This window comes from Salmo salar, chromosome ssa14, assembly GCF_905237065.1.
Source record: "Salmo salar chromosome ssa14, Ssal_v3.1, whole genome shotgun sequence".
Classification (NCBI taxonomy): Eukaryota; Metazoa; Chordata; class Actinopteri; order Salmoniformes; family Salmonidae; genus Salmo; species Salmo salar.
Genome location: NC_059455.1, coordinates 99,028,782 through 99,052,647, shown reverse-complemented (window position 1 = coordinate 99,052,647; position 23,866 = coordinate 99,028,782). Strand labels below are relative to the sequence as shown.

The 23,866-nt window shown below is 44.3% G+C and overlaps 1 protein-coding gene across 1 annotated transcript in view; it reads left to right on the top strand.

The window, feature by feature from the left end:
- Window positions 1-2,089: 2,089 nt before the first annotated feature.
- Window positions 2,090-23,866, top strand: part of angpt2b (angiopoietin 2b) — a 47,420-nt gene continuing 25,643 nt past the window's right edge. Inside the window, exons 1-4 of the mRNA XM_045693720.1 lie at window positions 2,090-3,153; window positions 4,740-4,895; window positions 6,675-6,796; window positions 8,482-8,714. Of these exons, the coding sequence (XP_045549676.1) occupies window positions 2,830-3,153; window positions 4,740-4,895; window positions 6,675-6,796; window positions 8,482-8,714 (835 nt within the window). The 5' untranslated portion in view covers window positions 2,090-2,829. The remainder of the gene's footprint in view (window positions 3,154-4,739; window positions 4,896-6,674; window positions 6,797-8,481; window positions 8,715-23,866) is intronic.

Here is a 23,866-nt window from a genome sequence, read left to right as displayed (position 1 = left end):
GGTAGAGGCCAGTACACCCCTCTGTTCTAGATGGTAGAGGCCAGTACACCCCTCTGTTCTAGATGGTAGAGGCCAGTACACCCTTTCTCTGCTAGATGGTAGAGGCCAGTACACCCCTCTGTTCTAGATGGTAGAGGCCAGTACACCCCCTCTGTTCTAGATGGTAGAGGCCAGTACACCCCTCTGTTCTAGATGGTAGAGGCCAGTACACCCCTCTGTTCTAGATGGTAGAGGCCAGTACACCCCTCTGTTCTAGATGGTAGAGGCCAGTACACCCCACGATGGTAGAGGCCAGTACACCCCTCTGTTCTAGATGGTAGAGGCCAGTACACCCCTCTGTTCTAGATGGTAGAGGCCAGTACACCCCTCTGTTCTAGATGGTAGAGGCCAGTACACCCCTCTGTTCTAGATGGTAGAGGCCAGTACACCCCTCGATGGTAGAGGCCAGTACACCCCTCGATGGTAGAGGCCAGTACACCCCTCGATGGTAGAGGCCAGTACACCCCTCGATGGTAGAGGCCAGTACACCCCTCTGTTCTAGATGGTAGAGGCCAGTACACCCCCTCTGTTCTAGATGGTAGAGGCCAGTTCACCCCTCTGTTCTAGATGGTAGAGGCCAGTACACCCCTCTGTTCTAGATGGTAGAGGCCAGTACACCCCTCTGTTCTAGATGGTAGAGGCCAGTACACCCCTCTGTTCTAGATGGTAGAGGACAGTACACCCCTCTGTTCTAGATGGTAGAGGCCAGTACACCCCTCTGTTCTAGATGGTAGAGGCCAGTACACCCCTCTGTTCTAGATGGTAGAGGCCAGTACACCCCTCGATGGTAGAGGCCAGTACACCCCTCGATGGTAGAGGCCAGTACACCCCTCTGTTCTAGATGGTAGAGGCCAGTACACCCCTCTGTTCTAGATGGTAGAGGCCAGTACACCCCTCTGTTCTAGATGGTAGAGGCCAGTACACCCCTCTGTTCTAGATGGTAGAGGCCAGTACACCCCTCTGTTCTAGATGGTAGAGGCCAGTACACCCCTCTGTTAGATGGTAGAGGCCAGTACACCCCTCTGTTCTAGATGGTAGAGGCCAGTACACCCCTCTGTTCTAGATGGTAGAGGCCAGTACACCCCTCTGTTCTAGATGGTAGAGGCCAGTACACTCCTCTGTTCTAGATGGTAGAGGCCAGTATACCCCTCTGTTCTAGATGGTAGAGGCCAGTACACCCCTCGATGGTAGAGGCCAGTACACCCCTCTGTTCTAGATGGTAGAGGCCAGTACACCCCCTCTGTTCTAGATGGTAGAGGCCAGTACACCCCTCTGTTCTAGATGGTAGAGGCCAGTACACCCCCTCTGTTCTAGATGGTAGAGGCCAGTACACCCCCTCTGTTCTAGATGGTAGAGGCCAGTACACCCCTCTGTTCTAGATGGTAGAGGCCATAAAGACTCACGTCTTACAGGTGGGATGGATCAAACCACATCTGCCAGACATTTTTGTGGTTTTCCTCTCACCCCTGATTCAAGGGAGGGTGTGAGCTAGAGGGAGGGAGGGAGGGAGGGAGAGGGAGAGAGAGGGAGGGAGAGAGAGGGAGAGAGAGAGAGAGAGGGAGAGGGAAGGGAGCACCCCTGCGAGGGAGAGAGGGAGAGAGAAGGAGAGTGAGTGAGAGGGAGGGAGGGGAGCATCCCTGCGAGGGAGGGAGGGTGAGGGAAGGAGAGGGAGCGGGAGGGAGAGGGAGGGAGAGGGAAGGAGAGGGAGGGAGGGAGAGAGAGAGAGAGAGGGAGGGAGAGGGAAGGGAGCACCCCTGCGAGGGAGGGAGAGGGAAGGAGAGGAGGGAGGGAGGTAGAGGGAGGGAGGTAGAGGGAAGGAGAGGGAGGGAGGGAGAGGGAGGGGAGGGAGGGAGAGGAGGAGGGAGAGGGAAGGAGAGGGAGGGAGGGAGAGAGAGAGAGAGAGGGAGGGAGAGGGAAGGGAGCACCCCTGCGAGGGAGGGAGGTAGAGGGAGGGAGGTAGAGGGAGGGAAGGAGAGGGAAGGAGAGGGAGGGAGAGGGAGGGAGTACCCCTGTGAGAGAGGGAGGGAGGGTGTTTGAGTGATAATGTGTTGAAGAGCGAAGGGGTTTAGAGGAGAGGTACTTCCTATCACTACTTTTAGAGCTCTGCCACCTTTAGACCCAGCTGCTCTCTCTCTTCTCTACTCCTCCTCCTCTCTCCATCCAGGCCAATGGACAAACACAGCCTGAAAAAGGAAGCAGGCAAGAGAGAGAAAGAGAGAGAGAGAGACACAGAGAGACGGATGAAACACATGGCAACAATACAGAAGGTTAATAATCAGACTGGGGAGCAGCTTGTTTCCAGGAGCGAGTCGTCCCATCTGAACACCGCGGAGAGAACAGACTGCAATCAGCTCTTCCTGCTGTGTGTGTGTGTGTGTGTGTGTGTGTGTGTGTAAGAGAGTGTGTGTGTGTATGGGTGTTTTGTGTATCTGTCCAGACAGATAGAGAGCTGTGGAATAGCAGGAGTTGGTTTTCGGGGGAAGACAGCGCGACTGATCCATTGCAACATACATACAGAAATTCTCTGACAACTGAAAGAGCAAAAGCAGCAACTTCAAGCAGAGCAACACACTGTGGATAAATTGAAAGTTTGCAACCGAGGGAATGAGAAGGCGTTGAAAACAGAGAGACTTAGAAAGTCAAGGAGGGAGAGAGAGAGACTCTTTCGGTGTTCTTCTCTGCTCTGCTAAACTGTGACGACCCTCCATCTCCCTTCTCCACTTACCCTTCTCCCTCACTCCTCTTCCCCCTCTTCTCCTCCACTCCCCCCCTGTCCTCGTCTCACCTGAGATGGGCCGGCTGCTGGCCCTAGCCCTGGCCTACCTGGCTTACCTGTCGACTGCAGTGATTGGCTCAGAGAAGAAGCAGCACCGGGTGCAACATGGACCCTGCAGTTACACTTTCATACTCCCTGAGGTGGAACACTGCCAACCCCTCAAAGACTACCAGGTCACCAACTCCCTCCAGAGGGACTTCCCACCACCGCCAGCCCCCGACCCAGGATCGAGTCACCCTGAGCAGGCCAAAGCCCAACCCGCTAGGCCCTCGCGGCAGGAGAGGAAGCTGGAGAGTTTGGAGATCTCCATAGAGAATAATACACAGTGGTTGCAGAAGGTAAGACATCGTCCTCTTGTCTTTCTGTTCTCCCTCAGGGTTCACTAAAACTGAGGTAGTCACTAAAGAGAGTGTGAGTGTTGAGATAGTGAGTATGTGTGAGTTTGCATATTCCTGGTATTCCCTGTATATCTATCTCTCTCCTGGTATTCCCTGTATGTCTCTCTCTCTCTCCTGTCCATATTCCTGGTATTCCCTGTATATCTATCTCTCTCCTGGTATTCCCTGTATATATCTCTCTCTCCTGACCATATTCCTGGTATTCCCTGTATGTCTCTCTCTCTCCTGACCATATTCCTGGTATTCCCTGTATGTCTCTCTCTCTCCTGACCATATTCCTGGTATTCCCTGTATATCTCTCTCTCTCTCCTGACCATATTCCTGGTATTCCCTGTATGTCTCTCTCTCTCCTGACCATATTCCTGGTATTCCCTGTATATCTCTCTCTCCTGTCCATATTCCTGGTATTCCCTGTATATCTCTCTCTCTCCTGACCATATTCCTGGTATTCCCTGTATGTCTCTCTCTCTCCTGACCATATTCCTGGTATTCCCTGTATGTCTCTCTCTCTCCTGTCCATATTCCTGGTATTCCCTGTATGTCTCCCTCTCTCCTGACCATATTCCTGGTATTCCCTCTATCTCTCTCTCTCTCCTGACCATATTCCTGGTATTCCCTGTATGTCTCTCTCTCTCCTGACCATATTCCTGGTATTCCCTGTATGTCTCCCTCTCTCCTGACCATATTCCTGGTATTCCCTGTATGTCTCCCTCTCTCCTGACCATATTCCTGGTATTCCCTGTATGTCTCTCTCTCTCTCTCGCTCGCTCTCTCTCTCTCTCTCTCTCTCCTGACCATATTCCTGGTATTCCCTGTATATCTATCTCTCTCCTGACCATATTCCTGGTATTCCCTGTATATCTCTCTCTCTCCTGGTATTCCCTGTATATCTCTCTCTCCTGTCCATATTCCTGGTATTCCCTGTATATATCTCTCTCTCTCCTGACCATATTCCTGGTATTCCCTGTATATCTATCTCTCTCCTGGTATTCCCTGTATGTCTCTCTCTCTCTCCTGACCATATTCCTGGTATTCCCTGTATGTCTCTCTCTCTCCTGTCCATATTCCTGGTATTCCCTGTATATCTCTCTCTCTCCTGTCCATATTCCTGGTATTCCCTGTATATCTCTCTCTCTCTCTCGCTCTCTCTCTCTCTCTCTCTCTCCTGTCCATATTCCTGGTATTCCCTGTATATCTCTCTCTCTCGCTCTCTCTCTCTCCTGACCATATTCCTGGTATTCCCTGTATATCTATCTCTCTCCTGGTATTCCCTGTATATCTCTCTCTCCTGTCCATATTCCTGGTATTCCCTGTATGTCTCTCTCTCTCCTGACCATATTCCTGGTATTCCCTGTATATCTCTCTCTCTCCTGACCATATTCCTGGTATTCCCTGTATGTCTCTCTCTCTCCTGACCATATTCCTGGTATTCCCTGTATGTCTCTCTCTCTCCTGTCCATATTCCTGGTATTCCCTGTATGTCTCTCTCTCTCCTGACCATATTCCTGGTATTCCCTGTATTCCAGCTGGAGAGGTCCATCCAGGAGAACCTGCGTTCTGGGATGGAGGAGATGAAGAGGAACGCTGTTCACACCCAGACGGCGGCCATGTTGGAGATCGGGACTAAACTCTTCAGCCAATCGGCCGAGCAGACCCGCAAACTGACAGATGTGGAGACCCAGGTGAGCCAATCGGTGGACCTGTTGTGAAGACTACCTTCAACCTCTTGCCATGGTCCCTAACTCTTCCATGTGTCGATCAAGATATATGATGGCAACTGGATTGCTGATCATTTAGAGGTCTACAATCCTGGTCTGAAAGAGCTACAGGAATTCGCAGGCTTTCGTTTCAGCCCTGCGACAAATTACATGACTCAACTTTCAATGTTTTGATTAGTTGCTAAGTTGTCCCAGGTGTCTTGGTGCCGACCATGGTGTCCCAGGTGTGCCTTATTGATCAGGCTAGTTGTCCCAGGTTTGATTTATTGATCAGGCTAGTTGTCCCCAGGTGTGATTTATTGATCAGGCTAGTTATCCCCAGGTGTGATTTATTGATCAGGCTAGTTGTCCCAGGTTTGATTTATTGATTAGGCTAGTTGTCCTAGGTGTGATTTATTGATTAGGCTAGTTGTCCCAGGTTTGATTTATTGATCAGGCTAGTTGTCCCAGGTGTGATTTATTGATCAGGCTAGTTGTCCCAGATGTGCCTTATTGATCAGGCTAGTTGACCCAGGTGTGACTTATTGATCAGGCTAGTTGACCCAGGTGTGACTTATTGATTAGGCTAGTTGTCCCAGGTGTGATTTATTGATTAGGCTAGTTGACCCAGGTGTTCCAGGTATGACTCATTGATTGAGCTAATTGTCTCAGGTGTCTTGTCGTTAGGTTAAGACCAAAACACTCCACACCTTGTGCCACTCTCGGACCAGAGCTGGTGACCCAGGGTTGACTACGGCTCTGAGATCTGTTGTCCCTCACCGTGAACACTTTGATTGACATGCTGAGTTGAATTAGGCGACGGACAATCGGCCAGTTAAAACATCCAACGCGGAGTCACAACACAGATGGTCCTTTGTTGTACTGTAGAGCTGTAAGACAGTGCAACCTGTACAAATATTGTAACTGGTTGGTTATCGGTCTAGCTGCAAAAATAAAATACAAATGTAGCGGTCAAACTTTATTCATTATTAATCTGTGAAATTCTATAACAGGCCCCTCCATGTTTATCTATCTGTGTCTGGTATATAGCTTTGAGAAAGTACTCAGTCGTTTCTGTATCAGCTAGTCATTTTAAAACCTCTTCAGGATCGGACCTGTTTTTCAATTTTCGCCTAAAATGACATACCCAAATCTAACTGCCTGTAGCTCAGGCCCCGAAGCAAGGGTATGTATATTCTTGGTACCATATGAAAGGAAACACTTTGAAGTTTGTCGATATGTGAAATGAATGTAGTAGAATATAACACAATATATCTGGTAAAAGATAATACAAAGAAAAAAAACATTATTTTGTATTTTTTTGTACCATGGTCTTTGAAATGCAAGAGAAAGGCCATCATGTATTATTCCAGCCCAGCTACAATTAATATTTTGGCCACTAGATGGCAGCAGTGTATGTGCAAAGTTTTAGACTGATCCAATGAACCATTGCGTTTCTGTTCAAAATGTTGTATCAAGACTGCCAAAAGGTGCCTAATTTGTTTATTAATAACTTTTCATGTTCAGAACTGTGCACTCTCCTCAAACAATAGCATGGTATTCTTTCACTGTAATAGCTACTGTAAATTGGACAGTGCAGTTAGATTAACAAGAATTTAAGCAGGTAACTGAATGACCCTCCCTCCCTCCCTCCCTCCCTCCCTCCCTCCCTCCCTCCCTCCCTCCCTCCCTCCCTCCCTCCCTCCCTCCCTCCCTCCCTCCCTCCCTCCTCCTCCCTCCCTCCCTCCCTCCCTCCCTCTGCAGGTGCTGAACCAGACCAGCAGAATGGAGATTCAGCTGTTAGAGTATTCTCTGTTCACTGACCGTCTAGAGAAACACATCCTCCAGCAGAATCAGGAGATCTCACAACTCAACGATAAAAGCAGGTACAGCAGCCCTATCCACCACTCCCTCAGAGGGCCCTATCCACCACTCCCTCAGAGGGCCCTATCCACCACTCCCTCAGAGGGCCCTATCCACCAGTCCCTCAGAGGGCCCTACCCACCACGCCCTCAGAGGGCCCTATCCACCAGTCCCTCAGAGGGCCCTATCCACCAGTCCCTCAGAGGGCCCTATCCACCAGTCCCTCAGAGGGCCCTATCCACCAGTCCCTCAGAGGGCCCTATCCACCAGTCCCTCAGAGGGCCCTATCCACCAGTCCCTCAGAGGGCCCTATCCACCAGTCCCTCAGAGGGCCCTATCCACCAGTCCCTCAGAGGGCCCTATCCACCAGTCCCTCAGAGGGCCCTATCCACCAGTCCCTCAGAGGGCCCTATCCACCAGTCCCTCAGAGAGCCCTATCCACCACTCCCTCAGAGGGCCCTATCCACCCCGCCCTCAGAGAGCGGGTACCGTGCAGAGCAGTGAGAAGCAGCTTGTATCAGTCTGTGTAGCTCTGGGTTGTTTTCTGCTATGTTGTTAGTCAGAGCTATAAACATCAGACTGGGATATTTTACAGGCTTCGTTTGGAGCGGGGTGGGTAATACACACATGCAAGCAGGCACGTCACGGTCACCCCCAGGGTAGTGATTGAGCCACTCGATATGCAAACGTCAGCTGCTGGTGTGCGTGGGTGACTGACTGACTGACTGACTGACTGACTCACTCACTCACTCACTCACTCACTCACTCACTCACTCACTCACTCACTCACTCACTCACTCACTCACTCACTCACTCACTCACTCACTCACTCACTCACTCACTCACGGATAGAAAGTTTGGAACGCAGCGTAAGGTAACCGGTCCATCCAGTATGCATAACACCGTCCACACACAAAGGCCATTACTACATCACCAAGGATCTAACATGGTCCACACACACAAAATCATGAAGTGAGCGTGGCAGTGCCTCTTCCACCTCAGGAGGCTGAAAATATTTGGCACGGGGCCCTCAGATCCTCCAAAAAAAGTTATACAGCTGCACCATCGAGAGCATCTTGACTGGCTGCATCACCGCCTGGTATGGCAAATGCACTGCGCTTGACCGCAAAGTGCTACAGAGGGTGTTGCGGACAACCCAGGCATATCCCTGGGCTGTTCTCAGGCTGTTTCCTTGGCATTTACTGAATGGAACGTGCCTTTGTTTCCCCTCTGCATTCATCTATTCGTCTGGCCATGGGGAGGTACAGGAGACGGCATAATGCTAATTCCTTTAACCCAATTGGTTCCTTTGAATCAACCAATCTAGTGCTGCTGTATAGTGCTGACACAGGTCTCTCTACTTACTACATCAATGTCACCTGATCCCCAACTAGGGGTCAACCCTTCAGTTGCTGTCCCACTCCTCTAATCTCTAGGCTATCTGCCACCTCCCTTTCTTATGGCTAGGTCACTCTTAGGGGGAAAAAAGAATGTTCATCAAGGGTTCTTTGACTGTCCCTGTAGGATGGTTTCTCTCTCTCTCTCTCTCTCTCTCTCTCTCTCTCTCTCTCTCTCTCTCTCTCTCTCTCTCTCTCTCTCTCTCCCCCCTCGCTCTCCCTCTTTCAATCTCTCTCTCTTCCTCTCTCAATCTCTCCCTCTCTCAATCTCTCTCTCTCTCTCTCCCTCTCTCAATCTCTCTCTCTCATAGTTTGCTGGAGCAGAGGTTCTCAGCTTTAGAGGCCAGGCACGTTAAGGAGCTCCAGGGTCTTCAGAGGGAGAAACAGCAGCTGCAGGACATGCTGGAGAGACAGAGGCGCCTGGTCACCCAGCTACAGGGAGAGCTGGGGACCTCCACACAAAACAGCACACTACTGCAGAAACAGCAGGCTATACTGACTGACACAGTGCAGCAGCTGCTAGCCATGGTCACCCACTGCAATGGTGAGAGAGATCTACTGCGAATGTGTTTGTGCATTGAAAGTGTTTTTAAATCTTTGTTACACACACTTACTTGTCAAGTCTGCTAACGTAATTATAAAGGTATGAATTGGGTTACTTATTTTATTTTGGAACCAATTAGGTCCAGTGTTAGTGTAAATGATAAACACAGCCGTTCACAAAGGTTCATTTAGAAGGGATGTGAATACAGCACTAATTTAGCTTCTATTTAAACAAGGTAAGGATGCCACCCTGTGCTCTCACTATCGCCCCCTATCTTTCTTCGATAAACACAGACATGAAACTATTTTCAAAAATAATGTTGTCCCCTCTCAAAATGTACTTTTGGGTTTGTTAAACCCTTATCCTCCACTATTACATATCTGACATCAGAAACCAAAGCTCCTTGGGCAGTTCTACCCCTGTCTTTTGTTAGACTAGAATGGTTAGCAAATGGTTAGCAAATGGTTAGCAAATGTAAAAAAATGAAAAATATTCAACCGAAATACTTTATTTAAATTTTAGTCATTTAGCAGACGCTCTTATCCAGAGCGACTTACAGTAGTGAATGCATACATTTCATTTTTTTCTTCTCCTTACTGGTCCCCCGTGGGAATCGAACCCACAACCCTGGCGTTGCAAACACCATGCTCTACCAACTGAGCCACAATACATAAGTACAATACATAAGTATTCAGACCCTTTGCTATGAGACTCGAAATTGAGTTCAGGTCTATCCTGTTTCCATTGATCATCCTTGATGTTTCTACAACTTGATTGGAGTCCACCTGTGCTAAATTCAATTGATTGGACATGATTTGGAAAGGCACACACCTGTCTATATAAGGTCCCACAGTTGACAGTGCATGTCAGAGCAAAAACCAAGCCATGAGGTCGAAGAAATTGTCCGTAGAGCTCCGAGACAGGATTGTGTCTAGGCATAGATATAGTACCAACAAATGTCTGCAGCATTGAAGGTCCCCAAGAACACAGTGGCCTCCATCATTCTTAAAAGGAAGAAGTTTGGAACCACCAAGACTCTTCCTAGAGCTGGCCGCCCGGCCAATCTGAGCAATCGGGGGAGAAGGGCCTTGGTCAAGGAGGTGACCAAGAACCCGATGGTCATTCTAACAGTTTCTCTGTGGAGATGGGAGATCCTTCCAGAAGGACAACCTCTGCAGCACTCCACCAATCAGGCCTTTCTGGTAGAGTAGCCAGACGGAAGCCACTCCTCAGTAAAAGGTACATGACAGGCTGCTTGAAGTTTGCCGAAAGGCATCAAAAGGACTCTGACCATGAGAAATAAGATTCAGATAAAGTACAGAGAGATCCTTGATGAAAACCTGTTTTTTGCTTTGTCATTACGGGGTATTGTGTGTAGATTGATGAGAAAACAGATATATGTAATCAACTTTAGAATAAGGCTGTAACGTAACAAAACATGGAATAAGTCAAGGGGTCTGAACATTTTCCCGAAGGCGTTGTATATCGCAAGGTAAAAGCGAGCTTGTATGAAATTAACTAACTTCAAAGAGGAAAAGACGTGGGAGGACTATCCGTACCGAACCTTAAATTGTATTTCCAGGTATTTCGTCCCATCCCCTGGCTGACTATAGAGAGAAATATAGTGTCTCCTATTGTCCTGGAAGAGGTGGTCCCCACTGATATATCCCTTAAACAATGTAATATGGTGTCTCCTATTGTCCTGGAAGAGGTGGTCCCCACTGATATATCCCTTAAACAATGTAATATGGTGTCTCCTATTGTCCTGGAAGAGGTGGTCTCCACTGATATATCCCTTAAACAATGTAAACTAGCTTTGGTCCTATTATTGCTCACACTATTTATATTTGGCACAAAATGTACAATGTAACTGGGAATCAAAAATGGCCGACTGGTTCGATCTTACGTAGCGTAATTTGAAATGTTTTGCTTTTTTTTTTTTTACATTAGATAAAAGTAGAGGCTAGAATATGTTATATCAGACACTACAGTTGAGGAACAATGTATAAGTAATTCTGCTTTGAAAGTTGATACATTTGTAACCTCACTTTTGAGAAAATGGCCCTTGAATGTTTGGCCCTTGAACATAACTAATCTTTGTTAATAAACATAAATACCGAACTTGTTTTTGCATAGATTCCGCGACGCTGTTAGCTTTTAACAGCTAAGACCGCTATTTCTTGTCTCCGGAATCCCGCTTAACTGACAGGTTAGAGTCTGCTTCAAAGAGCCGCTAACCTAGCTAAGCTGCTAACGTTAGCCATCAAGCTAAAAAAAAAAAGGTTAGTCCCAGATGAGTTTTCCAACCCTCTTTGTCTGGAGAAGTAAATGAATGGTTCTAGTGCTGTAGAAGCTGTATCTACTACGCCCTGTTTCAAAACAAACTAGATTATTAAGAGATCTGTTATAATATCCACCCGGCACAGCCAGAAGAGGACTGGCCACCCCTCATAGCCTGGTTCCTCTCTAGGTTTCTTCCTAGGTTTTTGGCCTTTCTAGGGAGTTTTTCCTAGGGAGTTTTTCCTAGCCACCGTGCTTCTTTCACATGCTTTGCTTGCTGTTTGGGGTTTTAGGCTGGGTTTCTGTACAGCACTTTGAGATATCAGCTGATGTACGAAGGGCTATATAAATAAATTTGATTTGATTTGAGATCCAATGCAGCAATTTGCTTGCCAAGGATTATTGGCTTGAGGTGACTTCCTTAATCACACGGGTAGCCAGCCTACTTAAGAAACTGGAGAAAATGCAAAGTGGAATGTTTAACCTTTTCTACGCCGGTGTCTGGACAGCGTTCGCGCATGTTGGATATATCTCTGTCTTGTCGTTTGTCGTTATACGACTGGCCAGTGTTCGTTCGCCAGGGGAGCCATCTCTCTTCTCCCCCATCTGATAGCGGAGTCGAAGAAAAACAAAGAAGAAAAACAAAACACGTTTTATATGATGGGATGGGATCCACCAAAATCATTTGGGTTCCTGGATCCTTTCTAAGCATTATATTTATTTTATTTTATTTTATTTTACCGTTATTTTACCAGGTAAATTGACTGAGAACACATTCTAATTTACAGCAATGACCTGGGGAATAGTTACAGGGGAGAAGAGGGGGATGAATGAGCCAATTGTAAGATGAGGATGATTAGGTGACCGTGATGGTATGAGGGCCAGATTGGGAGTTTAGCCAGGACACCGGGGTTAACACCCCTACTCTTACGATAAGTGCAATGGGATCTTTAATGACCTCAGAGAGTCAGGACAACCATTTAACGTCCCATCCATTCATTATAAAGCTGCATTGAGACAATGACTTATCAAATGACCCAAGCCCAGCTCAGTTAATCCCTACGATATGTGTCGCTGAGTTATCATAATGCTTTCGCAAATGTACATTATACCAGGGGCATTGGTAGACACAATGTAAGTAACCTAATGTACAGTGGCTTGCGAAAGTATTCACCCCACATTGGCATTTTTCCTATTTTGTTGCCTTACATCCTGGAATTAAAATTGATTTTTGAGGGGTTTGTATCATTTCATTTACACAACATGCCTACTACTTTGAAGATACAATTTTTTGGGGGGAAACAAGAAATAAGACAAAACAACTGAACTTGAGCATGCATAACTATTCACCTCCTCCCAATGTCAATATTTGGTAGAGACACCTTTTGCAGCAATTGCAGCTACAAGTCTCTTGGGGTATGTCTCCATAAGCTTGGCACATCTAGCCACTGGGATTTTTGCCCATTCTTCAAGGCAAAACTGCTCCAGCTCCTTCAAGTTGGATGGGTTCTGCTGGTGTACAGCAATCTTTAAGTCATACCACATATTCTCAATTGGATTGAGGTCTGGGCTTTGACTAAGCCATTCCAATACATTTAAATGTTTCCCCTTAAACCACTCGAGTGTTGCTTTAGCAGTATGCTTGGGGTCATTGTCCTGCTGGAAGGTGAACCTCCGTCCCAGTCTCAAATCTCTAGAAGACTGAAACAGGTTTCTGTCAAAAATGTCCCTGTATTTAGCGCCATCCATCATTCCTTCAATTCTGACCAGTTTCCCAGTCCCTGCCGATGGAGAACATCCCCACAGCATGATGCTGCCACCACCATGCTTCACTGTAGGGATGGTGTTCTCTGGGTGATGAGAGGTGTTGGGTTTGCGCCAGACATAGCGTTTTCCTTGATGGCCAAAAAGCTACATTTTAGTCTCATCTGACCAGAGTACCTTCTTTCATATGTTTGGGGAGTCTCCCACATGCCTTTTGGCAAACACCAAACATGTTTGCTTATTTGTTTCTGGCCATTCTTCCATAAAGCCCAGCTCTGTGGAGTGTACGGCTTAAAGTGGTCCTATGGACAGATAGGACAGACTCCAATCTCCATTGTGAAGCTTTGCAGCTCCTTCAGGTTTATCTTTGGTCTCTTTGTTGCCTCTCTGATTAATGCCCTCCTTGCCTGGTCGGTGAGTTTTGGTGGGCGGCCCTCTCTTTGCAGGTTTGTTGTGGTGCCATATTCCTTCCATTTTTTAATAATGGATTTAATGCTCTGTGGGATGTTCAAAGTTTCAGATATTTTTTTTTATAATAAAACCCTGATCTGTACTTCTCCGCAACTTTTTTCCTGACCTGTTTGGAGAGCTCCTTGGTCTACATGGTGCCACTTCCTTGGTGGTGTTGCAGACTCTGGGGCCTTTCAGAACAGGTGTATACATACTGAGATCATGTGACAGATCATGTGACACTTAGATTGCACACAGGTGAACTTTATTTAACTAATTATGTGACTTCTGAAGGTAATTGGTTGCACCAGATCTTATTTAGGGGCTTAATAGCAAAGGGGTGAATACATAGGCATGCACCACTTTTCAGTAAATTTGTTTGAATTTTTTGAAACATTCTTTTTTTTCCATTTCACTTCACCAATTTGGACTATTTTGTGTATGTCCATTACATGAAATCCAAATAAAAATCTATTTAAATTACAGGTTGTAATGCAACAAAATAGGAAAAACGGCAAGAGGGGTGAATACTTTTGCAAGGCACTGTATGTTCCTCTAACTGTCCTGAATGCCTCTGCTGATCCTGCTGCAATCATGTGCCTGTGAACCAGATTTATGCTTTTAGCACTGAGAAGGGGTGCCCGTGTAGGAAGTCCACTGTGTGCAGCACACCCTGCACTAACATAAATAACATGAGAATATCTACTTCTGCTAAGCATTCCAGTAAAGCAACGAAAACAAGCAAGCATCCCAGAAAAGTGCTCATAATAGCCCACGTTAATCTCTATGGGCTAGGTGGGACGCTTGCAGAGTCAGCAGAGTACCCAGCCAGAAATAATCAGACACCCATTTTTCAAGCTAGCATATAATGTCACATAAACCCAGAAGACAGCTAAATGCAGCACTAACCTTTGATGATCTTCATCAGATGACACACCTAGGACATTATGTTATACAATACATGCATGTTTTGTTCAATCAAGTTCATATTTATATCAAAAACCAGCTTTTTACATTAGCATGTGACGTTCAGAACTAGCATATCCCCCGCAAACTTCCGGGGAATTTACTCACGATAAACGTTCACAAAAAGTATAACAATTATTTTAAGAATTATAGATACAGAACTCCTCTATGCACTCGATATGTCCGATTTTAAAATAGCTTTTCGGTGAAAGCACATTTTGCAATATTCTAAGTAGATAGCCCGGCATCACAGGGCTAGCTATTTAGACACCCAGCAAGTTTAGCACTCACCAAAGTCAGATTTACTATAAGAAAAATGTTATTACCTTTGGTGTTGTTCGTCAGAATGTACTCCCAGGACTTCTACTTCAATAACAAATGTTGGTTTGGTCCCAAATAAACCATAGTTATATCCAAATAGCGGCGTTTTGTTCGTGCGTTCAAGACACTATCCGAAAGGGTAAATAAGGGTTACGAGCATGGCGCATTTCGTGACAAATAATGTCTAAATATTCCGTTACCGTACTTCGAAGCATGTCAACCGCTGTTTAAAATCCATTTTTATGCAATTTTTCTCGTAAAAAAGCGATAATATTCCGACCGGGAATCTGCATTTAGGTAAACATACGAAAGAAAATAAAGCATGGGGTCGACTCGGGCACACGCCTAAGCCCATAGTACTCTGATCGGCCACTTGCCAAAAGCGATAATGTGTTTCAGCCAGAGGCTGCCTCGATATCGTTCAGCTTTTTCCCGGGCTCTGAGAGCCTATGGGAGCCGTAGGAAGTGTCACGTTAGAGCAAAGATCCTCAGTCTTCAATAAAAAGAGCCAAGATGAACAACAACTTGTCAGACAGGCCACTTCCCATATAGAATCCTCTCAGGTTTTTGCCTGCCATATGAGTTCTGTTATACTCACAGACACCATTCAAACAGTACAGGTTCATCTGCCTCACCTAAAGCCCATTCTGGTGGGAAGCTGCTATAGACCACCAAGTGCTAACAGTCAGTATCTGGATAATGTGTGAAATGCTTGATAATGTATGTGATATCAACAGAGAGGTATATTTTCTGGGTGATTTTAAATATTGATTGGCTTTCATCAAGCTGCTCAGTCAAGAAAAAGTTTCAAACTGTAACCAGTGCCTGCAACCTGGTTCAGGTTGTCAGTCAACCTACCAGGGTAGTTACACACAGCACAGGACTGAAATCATCAACATGTATTGATCACATCTACCGACTGATATTGCCAACTACTTGAATGATTTTCTCATTGGCAAGATTAGCAAATTTAGGCATGACATGCCAGCAACAAACGCTGACACTACACATCCAAGTATATCTGACCAAATTATGAAAGACAAGAATTGTAATTTAGAATTTTGTAAAGTGAGTGTGAAACAGGTGAAAAACGTATTGTTGTCTATCAACAACGACAAGCCACCGTGGTCTGACAACTTGGATGGAAAATTACTGAGGACAATAGCGGACAATATTGGCACTCCTATTTGCCATATCTTCAATTTAAGCCTACTAGAAAGTGTGTAGCCCTCAGGCCTGGAGGGAAGCTAAAGTCATTCCACTACCCAAGAATAGTAAAGCCCCCTTTACTGGCTCAAATAGCTGACCAATCATACTGTTACCAACCCTTAGTAAACATTTGGAAAAAATTGTGTTTGACCAGATACAATGCTATTTTACAGTAACCAAATTGACAACAGACTTTCAGCACGCTAATAGGGAAGGACAATCAACAAACACAGCACTTACACAAATGACCAATGATTGGCTGAGAGAAATTGATTATAAAAAGATTGTGAGAGCCGTTTTGTTAGTCTTCAGTGCAGCTTTTGACATTATCCTGTTAGGGCTAGGGGGCAGCATTGACACGGCTGGATAAAAAACATACCCGATTTAATCTGGTTACCACTCCTACCCAGTAACTAGAATATGCATATACTTATTACATATGGATAGAAAACACCCTAAATTTTCTAAAACTGTTTGAATGGTGTCTGTGAGTATAACAGAACTCAAATGGCAGGTCAAAACCTGAGAGATTCCTTTACAGGAAGTGGCCTGTCTGACCATTTGTTGAACTTCTTTTCCATCTCTATCATTTACTAAGGATCTCTGCTCTAACGTGACACTTCCCACGTCGTCCATAGGCTCTCAGAGCCCGGGAAAAAACAGAATGTCGTCATTCCAGCCCCAGGCTGAAACACATTATCGCCTTTCTCAAGTGGCCGATCAAGAGACACTGGCTTATGCGCGTGACCCCGACCGCCCCCGCCTTTGGGATTTTTTCCTCTGTTTGCCGAAAAGGAGATTCCCTGTCGGAATATTATCGCTTTTCTACGAGAAAAGTGTCGTAAAAATTGATTTTAAACAGCGGTTGACATGCTTCGAAGTACGGTAATGGAATACTTAGAATTTTATTGTCACGAATTGCGCCAAGCGCGTGACACTTCTTTACTATTTCGGATAGTGTCTGGAACGCACAAACAAAACGCCGCTATTCGGATATAACGATGGATTATTTTGGACCAAACCAACATTTGTTATTGAAGTAGCAGTCCTGGGTGTGTATTCTGACGAAGACAACAAAAGGTAATGAAACTTTTATAATAGTAAATATGATTATGGTGAGTGCTAAACTTGCCGGGTGTCTAAATAGCGAGCCCGTGATGCCTGGGCTATGTACTTAGAATATTGCAAAATGTGCTTTCACCAAAAAGCTATTTTAAAATCGGACATATCGAGTGCATAGAGGAGGTCTGTATCTATAATTCTTAAAATAATTGTTATGCTTTTTGTGAACGTTTATCGTGAGTAATTTAGTAAAATGTTAGCGAATTCCCCGGAAGTTTGCGGGGGTATGCTAGTTCTGAACGTCACATGCTAATGTAAAAAGCTGGTTTTTGATATAAATATGAACTTGATTGAACAAAACATGCATGTATTGTATAACATAATGTCCTAGGGTTGTCATCTGATGAAGATCATCAAAGGTGAGTGCTGCATTTAGCTGTCTTCTGGGTTTTGGTGACATTATATGCTGGCTTGAAAAATGGGTGTCTGATTATTTCTGGCTTGGTACTCTGCTGACATAATCTAATGTTTTGCTTTCGTTGTAAAGCCTTTTTGAAATCGGACAGTGTGGTTAGATTAACGAGAGTCTTGTCTTGAAATGGCTGTAAAATAGTCATATGTTTGAGAAATTGAAGTAATAGGATTTTTAAGGTTTTGAAAATCGCGCCACAGGATAGCAGTGGCTGTTACGTAGGTGGGACGAATTCGTCCCGCCTAGCCTAGAGAGGTTAACAATCATTGTCTGCTGCTGTAAAAACATGTGTTATGGCTTTACACCCCCTGCTATATTGTGGATAAAGAGTTACCTGTCTAACAGAACACAGAGGGTGTTATTTAATGGAAGCCTCTCCAACATAATCCAGGTAGAATCAGGAATTCCCCAGGGCAGCTGTCTAGGCCCCTTACTTTTTTCAATCTTTACTAATGACATGCCACTGGCTGTGAGTAAAACCAGTGTGTCTATGTATGCGGATGACTCAACACTATACATGTCAGCTACTGCAGTGAATGAAATGAATGCAACACTTAACAAAGAGCTGCAGTTCGTTTCAGAATGGGTGGTAAGGAATAAGTTAGACTAGATCTTGTAATGAATAATGTGGAAATTGAGCAAGTTGAGGTGACTAAACTGCTTGGAGTAATCCTGGATTGTAAACTGTCATGGTCAAAACATATTGATACAACAGTAGCTAAGATGGGGAGAAGTCTGTCCATAATAAAGCGTAGCTCTGCCTTCTTAACAACACTATCAACATGGCAGGTCCTACAGGCCCTAGTTTCTACCTTCTTAACATCACTATCAACAAGGCAGGTCCTACAGGCCCTAGTTTCTACCTTCTTAACATCACTATCAACAAGGCAGGTCCTACAGCCCTAATTTCTACCTTCTTAACAACACTATCAACAAGGCAGGTCCTACAGGCCCTAGTTTTGTCATACCTGGACTACTGTTCAGTCATGTGGTCAGGTGCCACAAAGGGGGACTTAGAAAATTGCAATTGGTTCAGAACAGGGCAGCATGGCTGGTCCTTAGATGTACACAGAGAGCTAATATTAATAATATGCATGTCAATCTCTCCTGGCTCAAAGTGGAGGAGAGATTGACTTCATCACTACTTGTATTTGTGAGAGGTATTGACATGGTGAAAGCATTGAGCTGTGTTTAAATGACTAGCATAGAGCTCAGACACCCATGCATACCACACAAGACATGCCACCAGAGGTCTCTTCACAGTCCCCAAGTCCAGAACAGACTATGGGAGGCACACAGTACTACATAGAGCTATGACTACATGGAACTCTGTTCCACATCAGGTAACTGACACAAGCAGTAAAATCAGATTTAAAAACAGATAAAAATACACCTTATGGAACAGCGGGGACTGTGAAGCAACACAATCATAGGCACAGACACATGCATACACACACACGGTAACATACGCACGATACACACACGTACACATGGATTTTGTGTTGTAGATATGTGGTAGTGGAGTATTGGCCTGAGGGAACACACTTAGTGTGTTGTGAAATCTATTATGAATGTATCATATGAAAATGTGTAGACCTTACAGTGAAATGCTTACTTACACACCCTTAACCTAAGAACAGCAGTCAAGCACTCAAGCTAACTGGCTAACGTTGGCTAACTTGCTAGCTACTTCCAGACACAAATGAGAGAACAGCTCACTCTGACCTTTTTACTCACCGTAGAAGAGCTGGTTAGGCTGTTATGTTATCCAGAGCGTTGGTGACCGTAACTGTGCTGCTGGCAACAATTTAATGATGCTTTTTTGCCAATGTTTACTGACACCGGCCATATTCAACGGGTGTTGAGTGTTCGTAAATTCGTCAGTTATTCTGCGCTCTGGTTCACTCAGACGAGAGTGCTCTGTAATTGGAGTGGCTAGCCAGAGTGAATTTACCAGCTACGTCTATCAACAGTTGTCGCAGTGACATCATGAACATTCTATTGAAATGGTTACTTGTATAGTGGAGTCTTTATTTAGACTTGTAGCTAGCTAGCTACACAATGAACCATAATCCCAACTCATAACGTTACTACCCTGCATGAATCTGTAGGTGGCTAACCAACCAGGTTCAATGTTAGCTAGCTAACACTAGGCTATAGCTAGCAATGCAAATGTCTCTGAGATACGAATAATATTACTACACAGATCATACACTTAACGTTAGCTAGCGAGCCAACTTGAAAACGACTTTCTGACAAAATTAGAAAAGTGGAATATTTGAAAATGTAGCTAGCTAGACTATCTTACCCGTATACATGGATGAACGCTTCTCCCTCTCTGTCACGGATGCCATGGTTATAAGATGTAATCCGGGGACAGGTGTTTTTTTTTTTTTTATCTTTATTTTAACAGGGAAAACAGACAGACCTGGATCTCTTTTACGGCTGTGCCCTGTGTAAACATGTTGACATGTACAGTTTTAGGCATACAGACAAGAACATTTCAAACATACAAAACAAAGACACAATTCAACAGAAACAATCACAGACAACATCATATTGATCCTCCATAACATTTTTCAAATGGGCAAGGGACACCAGAGTGTCTAACTTAAGTTGGATCTGCAGTTTGTTCCATAAATAAGGTGCAAAGGAACTGAAGGCAGTCCTACCCAACTCTGTGGAGACCGCAGGAGTCTCTAATGTAATCCACATCTGTGATCTGGTTTTAAAATGTGTATATCTAGTGGAAATTAATGATGATATATATGGAGGTAGTTTTAAAAGAAGCGCTTTATAAATAAACAAGAGAGCATGTTGATATAGGATACAGTGATGAGGTTTGTAACTATCACCCGTGATAAACCTGAGTGCACAATGGTAAATAGCATCCAGTGGTTTTAATGTGTTTGCCGATGCATGCATATAGATAATATCACCATAATCTAAAACGGACATAAAAGTAGCCTGCACAATTTGTTTTCTATTTACGGAGGACAGACAAGCCCTGTTTCTGTAAAGGAACCCTATCTTGAATTTGAGCTTTTTTCCCAATTCAGTAACATGTTTTTTAAAAGAAAGCTTATCATCTAACCATACCTCTAATATTTATATGCAGAGACCTGTTTGTTTTGAGTACCATCCAAGCTAGTGATTACAAAAGTGTTTCTAACTGAGAGTTTAGACCTAGAAAAAAACATGACATTTGTTTTCTTAGCGTTTAAAACAAGTTTAAGCTGTAAAAGAGACCCCTGTAGTATCCTAAAATCAGACTCCAACTGCATTAAAGCTTGGTCCGCTGTTGGAGCAATAGAGTACATCACTGTGTCATCTGCATATAAATGGAATTTACAATATTTGACATCATCACCAATGTTGTTTATATAAAGTGAGACAATTATTGAACCCTGAGGGACCCCTTTAAGTAACTGTAAGGAGTCAGACTTGACCCCGTCGACCATGACGGCCTGAGTTCTATCTTTAAGATAGTCATAAAACCATCGGCAGGCATCAGTGCCCACTCCTATAGATGACAGCTTACTCAAAAGGATAGCATGGTCTACAGTGTCAAAAGCTTTTGACAAATCTACAAACAACGCAGCACAGTGCTTTCTATCATCTAAGGCATTTGCAATATCATTTACAACAAGCATAGTTGCCGATGTGGTACTGTGTTTAGATCTAAAACCAGATTGATTGGTGCTAAGAATACTGTTAGCAGAAAGAAAAGACTGTAACTGTTTGTTGACTATAGATTCTAGGATCTTTGCCAGACAAGGGAGCCTAGAGATGGGTCGATAGTTATCCAAATCACTACCGTCACCTCCCTTATGTAATGGCAGAACAAATGCTGCTTTCCACACCGTAGGGATAATTCCTGTGCTTAATGTTAGATTAAAAATGTGTGTCACTGAACCAGCAATAATAGGTGCAGCACACTTAAGTAAGAACGGGTCTAAATTGTCAGCGCCTAAGGATTTCTTAGTATCAATGGCACACAGGGCAGCTAGAACTTCTGCTTCGGTTATTTTCTGGAAACTAAAAACAGGGTTACCATTTTTCAGAGTAACGGTTGAAAAGCAAGACGAAAAATCAACTAACTGGCCAGTACCACAATGGCCACTTTTCCTTTCAAATAAAAAACCAGCAGAGATGAAATGCTTATTAAAAGCAAATATCATTTTTTTCACTTAGGATACAGGAATCTGAGGTAATTTGCTGAGGAAGATAAACAGCAGAATTCCCCCTTTTCAGTGAATTAACGGTTTTCCAGAATTTTGCAGGATCTCCTGCAGAATCTGTCATAGCATTAAGGAAGTCATTTGATTTAGCCTTTTTGACAGCTGCAGTACATTTATTTCTCAATTGCCTAAAAAACAGCCAATCAGCTGGAGTACCTGTTTTCCTCGCCAAGGCCCAGGCCCGATTCTTTTGCAGGAAAAGACCTGACAATTCAGGAGAGAACCAAGAACTGGTTCGGTTTCTTACTCTGTGATTCTTAAGCGGGGCGTGTTTATCAGACATAGAGGTAACAACAGCCTTCTGTGTGTTCTCTTTTCGACTACCTCTGCATATTTGAAATCAAATGCAAAAATTGTTTTCCATGTCCTTAGCTATCATACTCTAATTCCACCAGGCATTCTACGTATTTCAATACTTGGTCTTCCAGAAAGTGGAGAGCAACACTTTTTCAGTTCTACTATGTGATATCTTTAAAAAAAAAGCTGTGTTCTAAAGGATTACCTACACAAACTGACCAGCTCATATTATAGACAGAAGTGTACTACATGGCAGACCAATCCGAACTCATTTCTCGGCATGTCCAGCCCACCCATTATTTCAGCCAATCATGGCTAGCGGGAAGGTTCCTGACTTTTTCTGTGGCTAAACCAACTAGGCTCGTAATTTAACATTTTTATTCGTATTTACAAATGGCATACAAGTTTGTTATTAAGGCACATGAAAGTTCACATGTTCCAGAAGACATTTCTGCCAAAAAAACGCATTTTGATTTAAAAAAAGTTTACGTTCAAATAGCTTTCCTGTGAAGTAGTAACTTGCGACATATGCCTAGTTTCCTGAAGCGAGTCACATATTTCACAATAATGCCTTGCGATCTGGAGGGTTGCATTTTTGTATCCCCCAATGGTCTAAATGTGTAATTCGTACCTTTGCCGATATCACGGACAGTAATGATTTCAGAACATGCCAAGGTTTGAAAGATACATACACATTACCAGGCAAATCCTTTTTCTACATTTACAAATTAGGTCAGCTCTGCTGGCCTGTGGAGTCCCTTGGGATACCCAACTACCAAACCATCCAATGATTGGGTTTATAAATGAATGATCTGGGCTCCTGAAAGGACTGATCTCTATTATATATAAACAACTTTTGGAAAGCTCTTATTCTGAGCTAGCCATTACAAAAGTATGGTTCACTGTATTTAACACCAAGGAAATATGTGATGAAATTGGCCCCAACTCTCAACCCAGATATACCAAGTACATAGTGATTGTCCTGAATCTACCGAGATATACCCAGTACATAGTCATAATCCCAAATGCTATCCCTCTCTACCCAGGACATAGTCATTATCCTGAATGCTATCCCTCTCTACCCAGATATACCCAGTACATAGTCATTATTCTGAATGCTATCCCTCTCTACACAGATATACCTAGTCCATAGTCATTATCCCAAATGCTATCCCTCTCTACCCAGTACATAGTCATTATTCTGAATGCTATCCCTCTCTACCCAGATATACCCAATACATAGTCATTATTCTGAATGCTATCCCTCTCTACCCAGATATACCCAGTACATAGTCATTATTCTGAATGCTATCCCTCTCTACCCAGGACATAGTCATTATCCTGAATGCTATCCCTCTCTACCCAGATATACCCAGTACATAGTCATTATTCTGAATGCTATCCCTCTCTACCCAGATATACCCAGTACATAGTCATTATCCTGAATGCTATCCCTCTCTACCCAGGACATAGTCATTATCCTGAATCTATCCCTCTCTACCCAGTACATATTCATTATCCTGAATGCTATCACCCTCTACCCAGGACATAGTCATTATCCTGAATGCTATCCTCTCTCTACCCAGTTATACACAGTTCATAGTCATTATCTTGAATGATATCCCTCTCTACCCAGTACATAGTCATTATCTAGAATGCTATCCCTCTCTACTCAGTACATATTCATTATCCTGAATGCTATCCCTCTCTACACAGATATACCCAGTACATAGTCATTATCCTGAATGCTATCCCTCTCTACCCAGATATACCCAGTACATAGTCATTATCCTGAATGCTAACCCTCTCTACCCAGATATACCCAGTTACATAGTCATTATCCTGAATGCTATCCCTCTCTACACAGATATACCCAGTACATAGTCATTCAATCCTGAATGCTATCCTTCTCTACCCAGATATACCCACTACACATCCGAAAGAGGCTTTACAGCCAGTGATCTGTCAGAAACTGTAGCAGAAATAATCAGACACCCTGGGCTCACAAGAGAGAATGGTGTCCACAGCATACGACCCCCAACTCTACCCGCACAGTTAAGGTAAGGGTTCACGACCAGTCCAACTATACC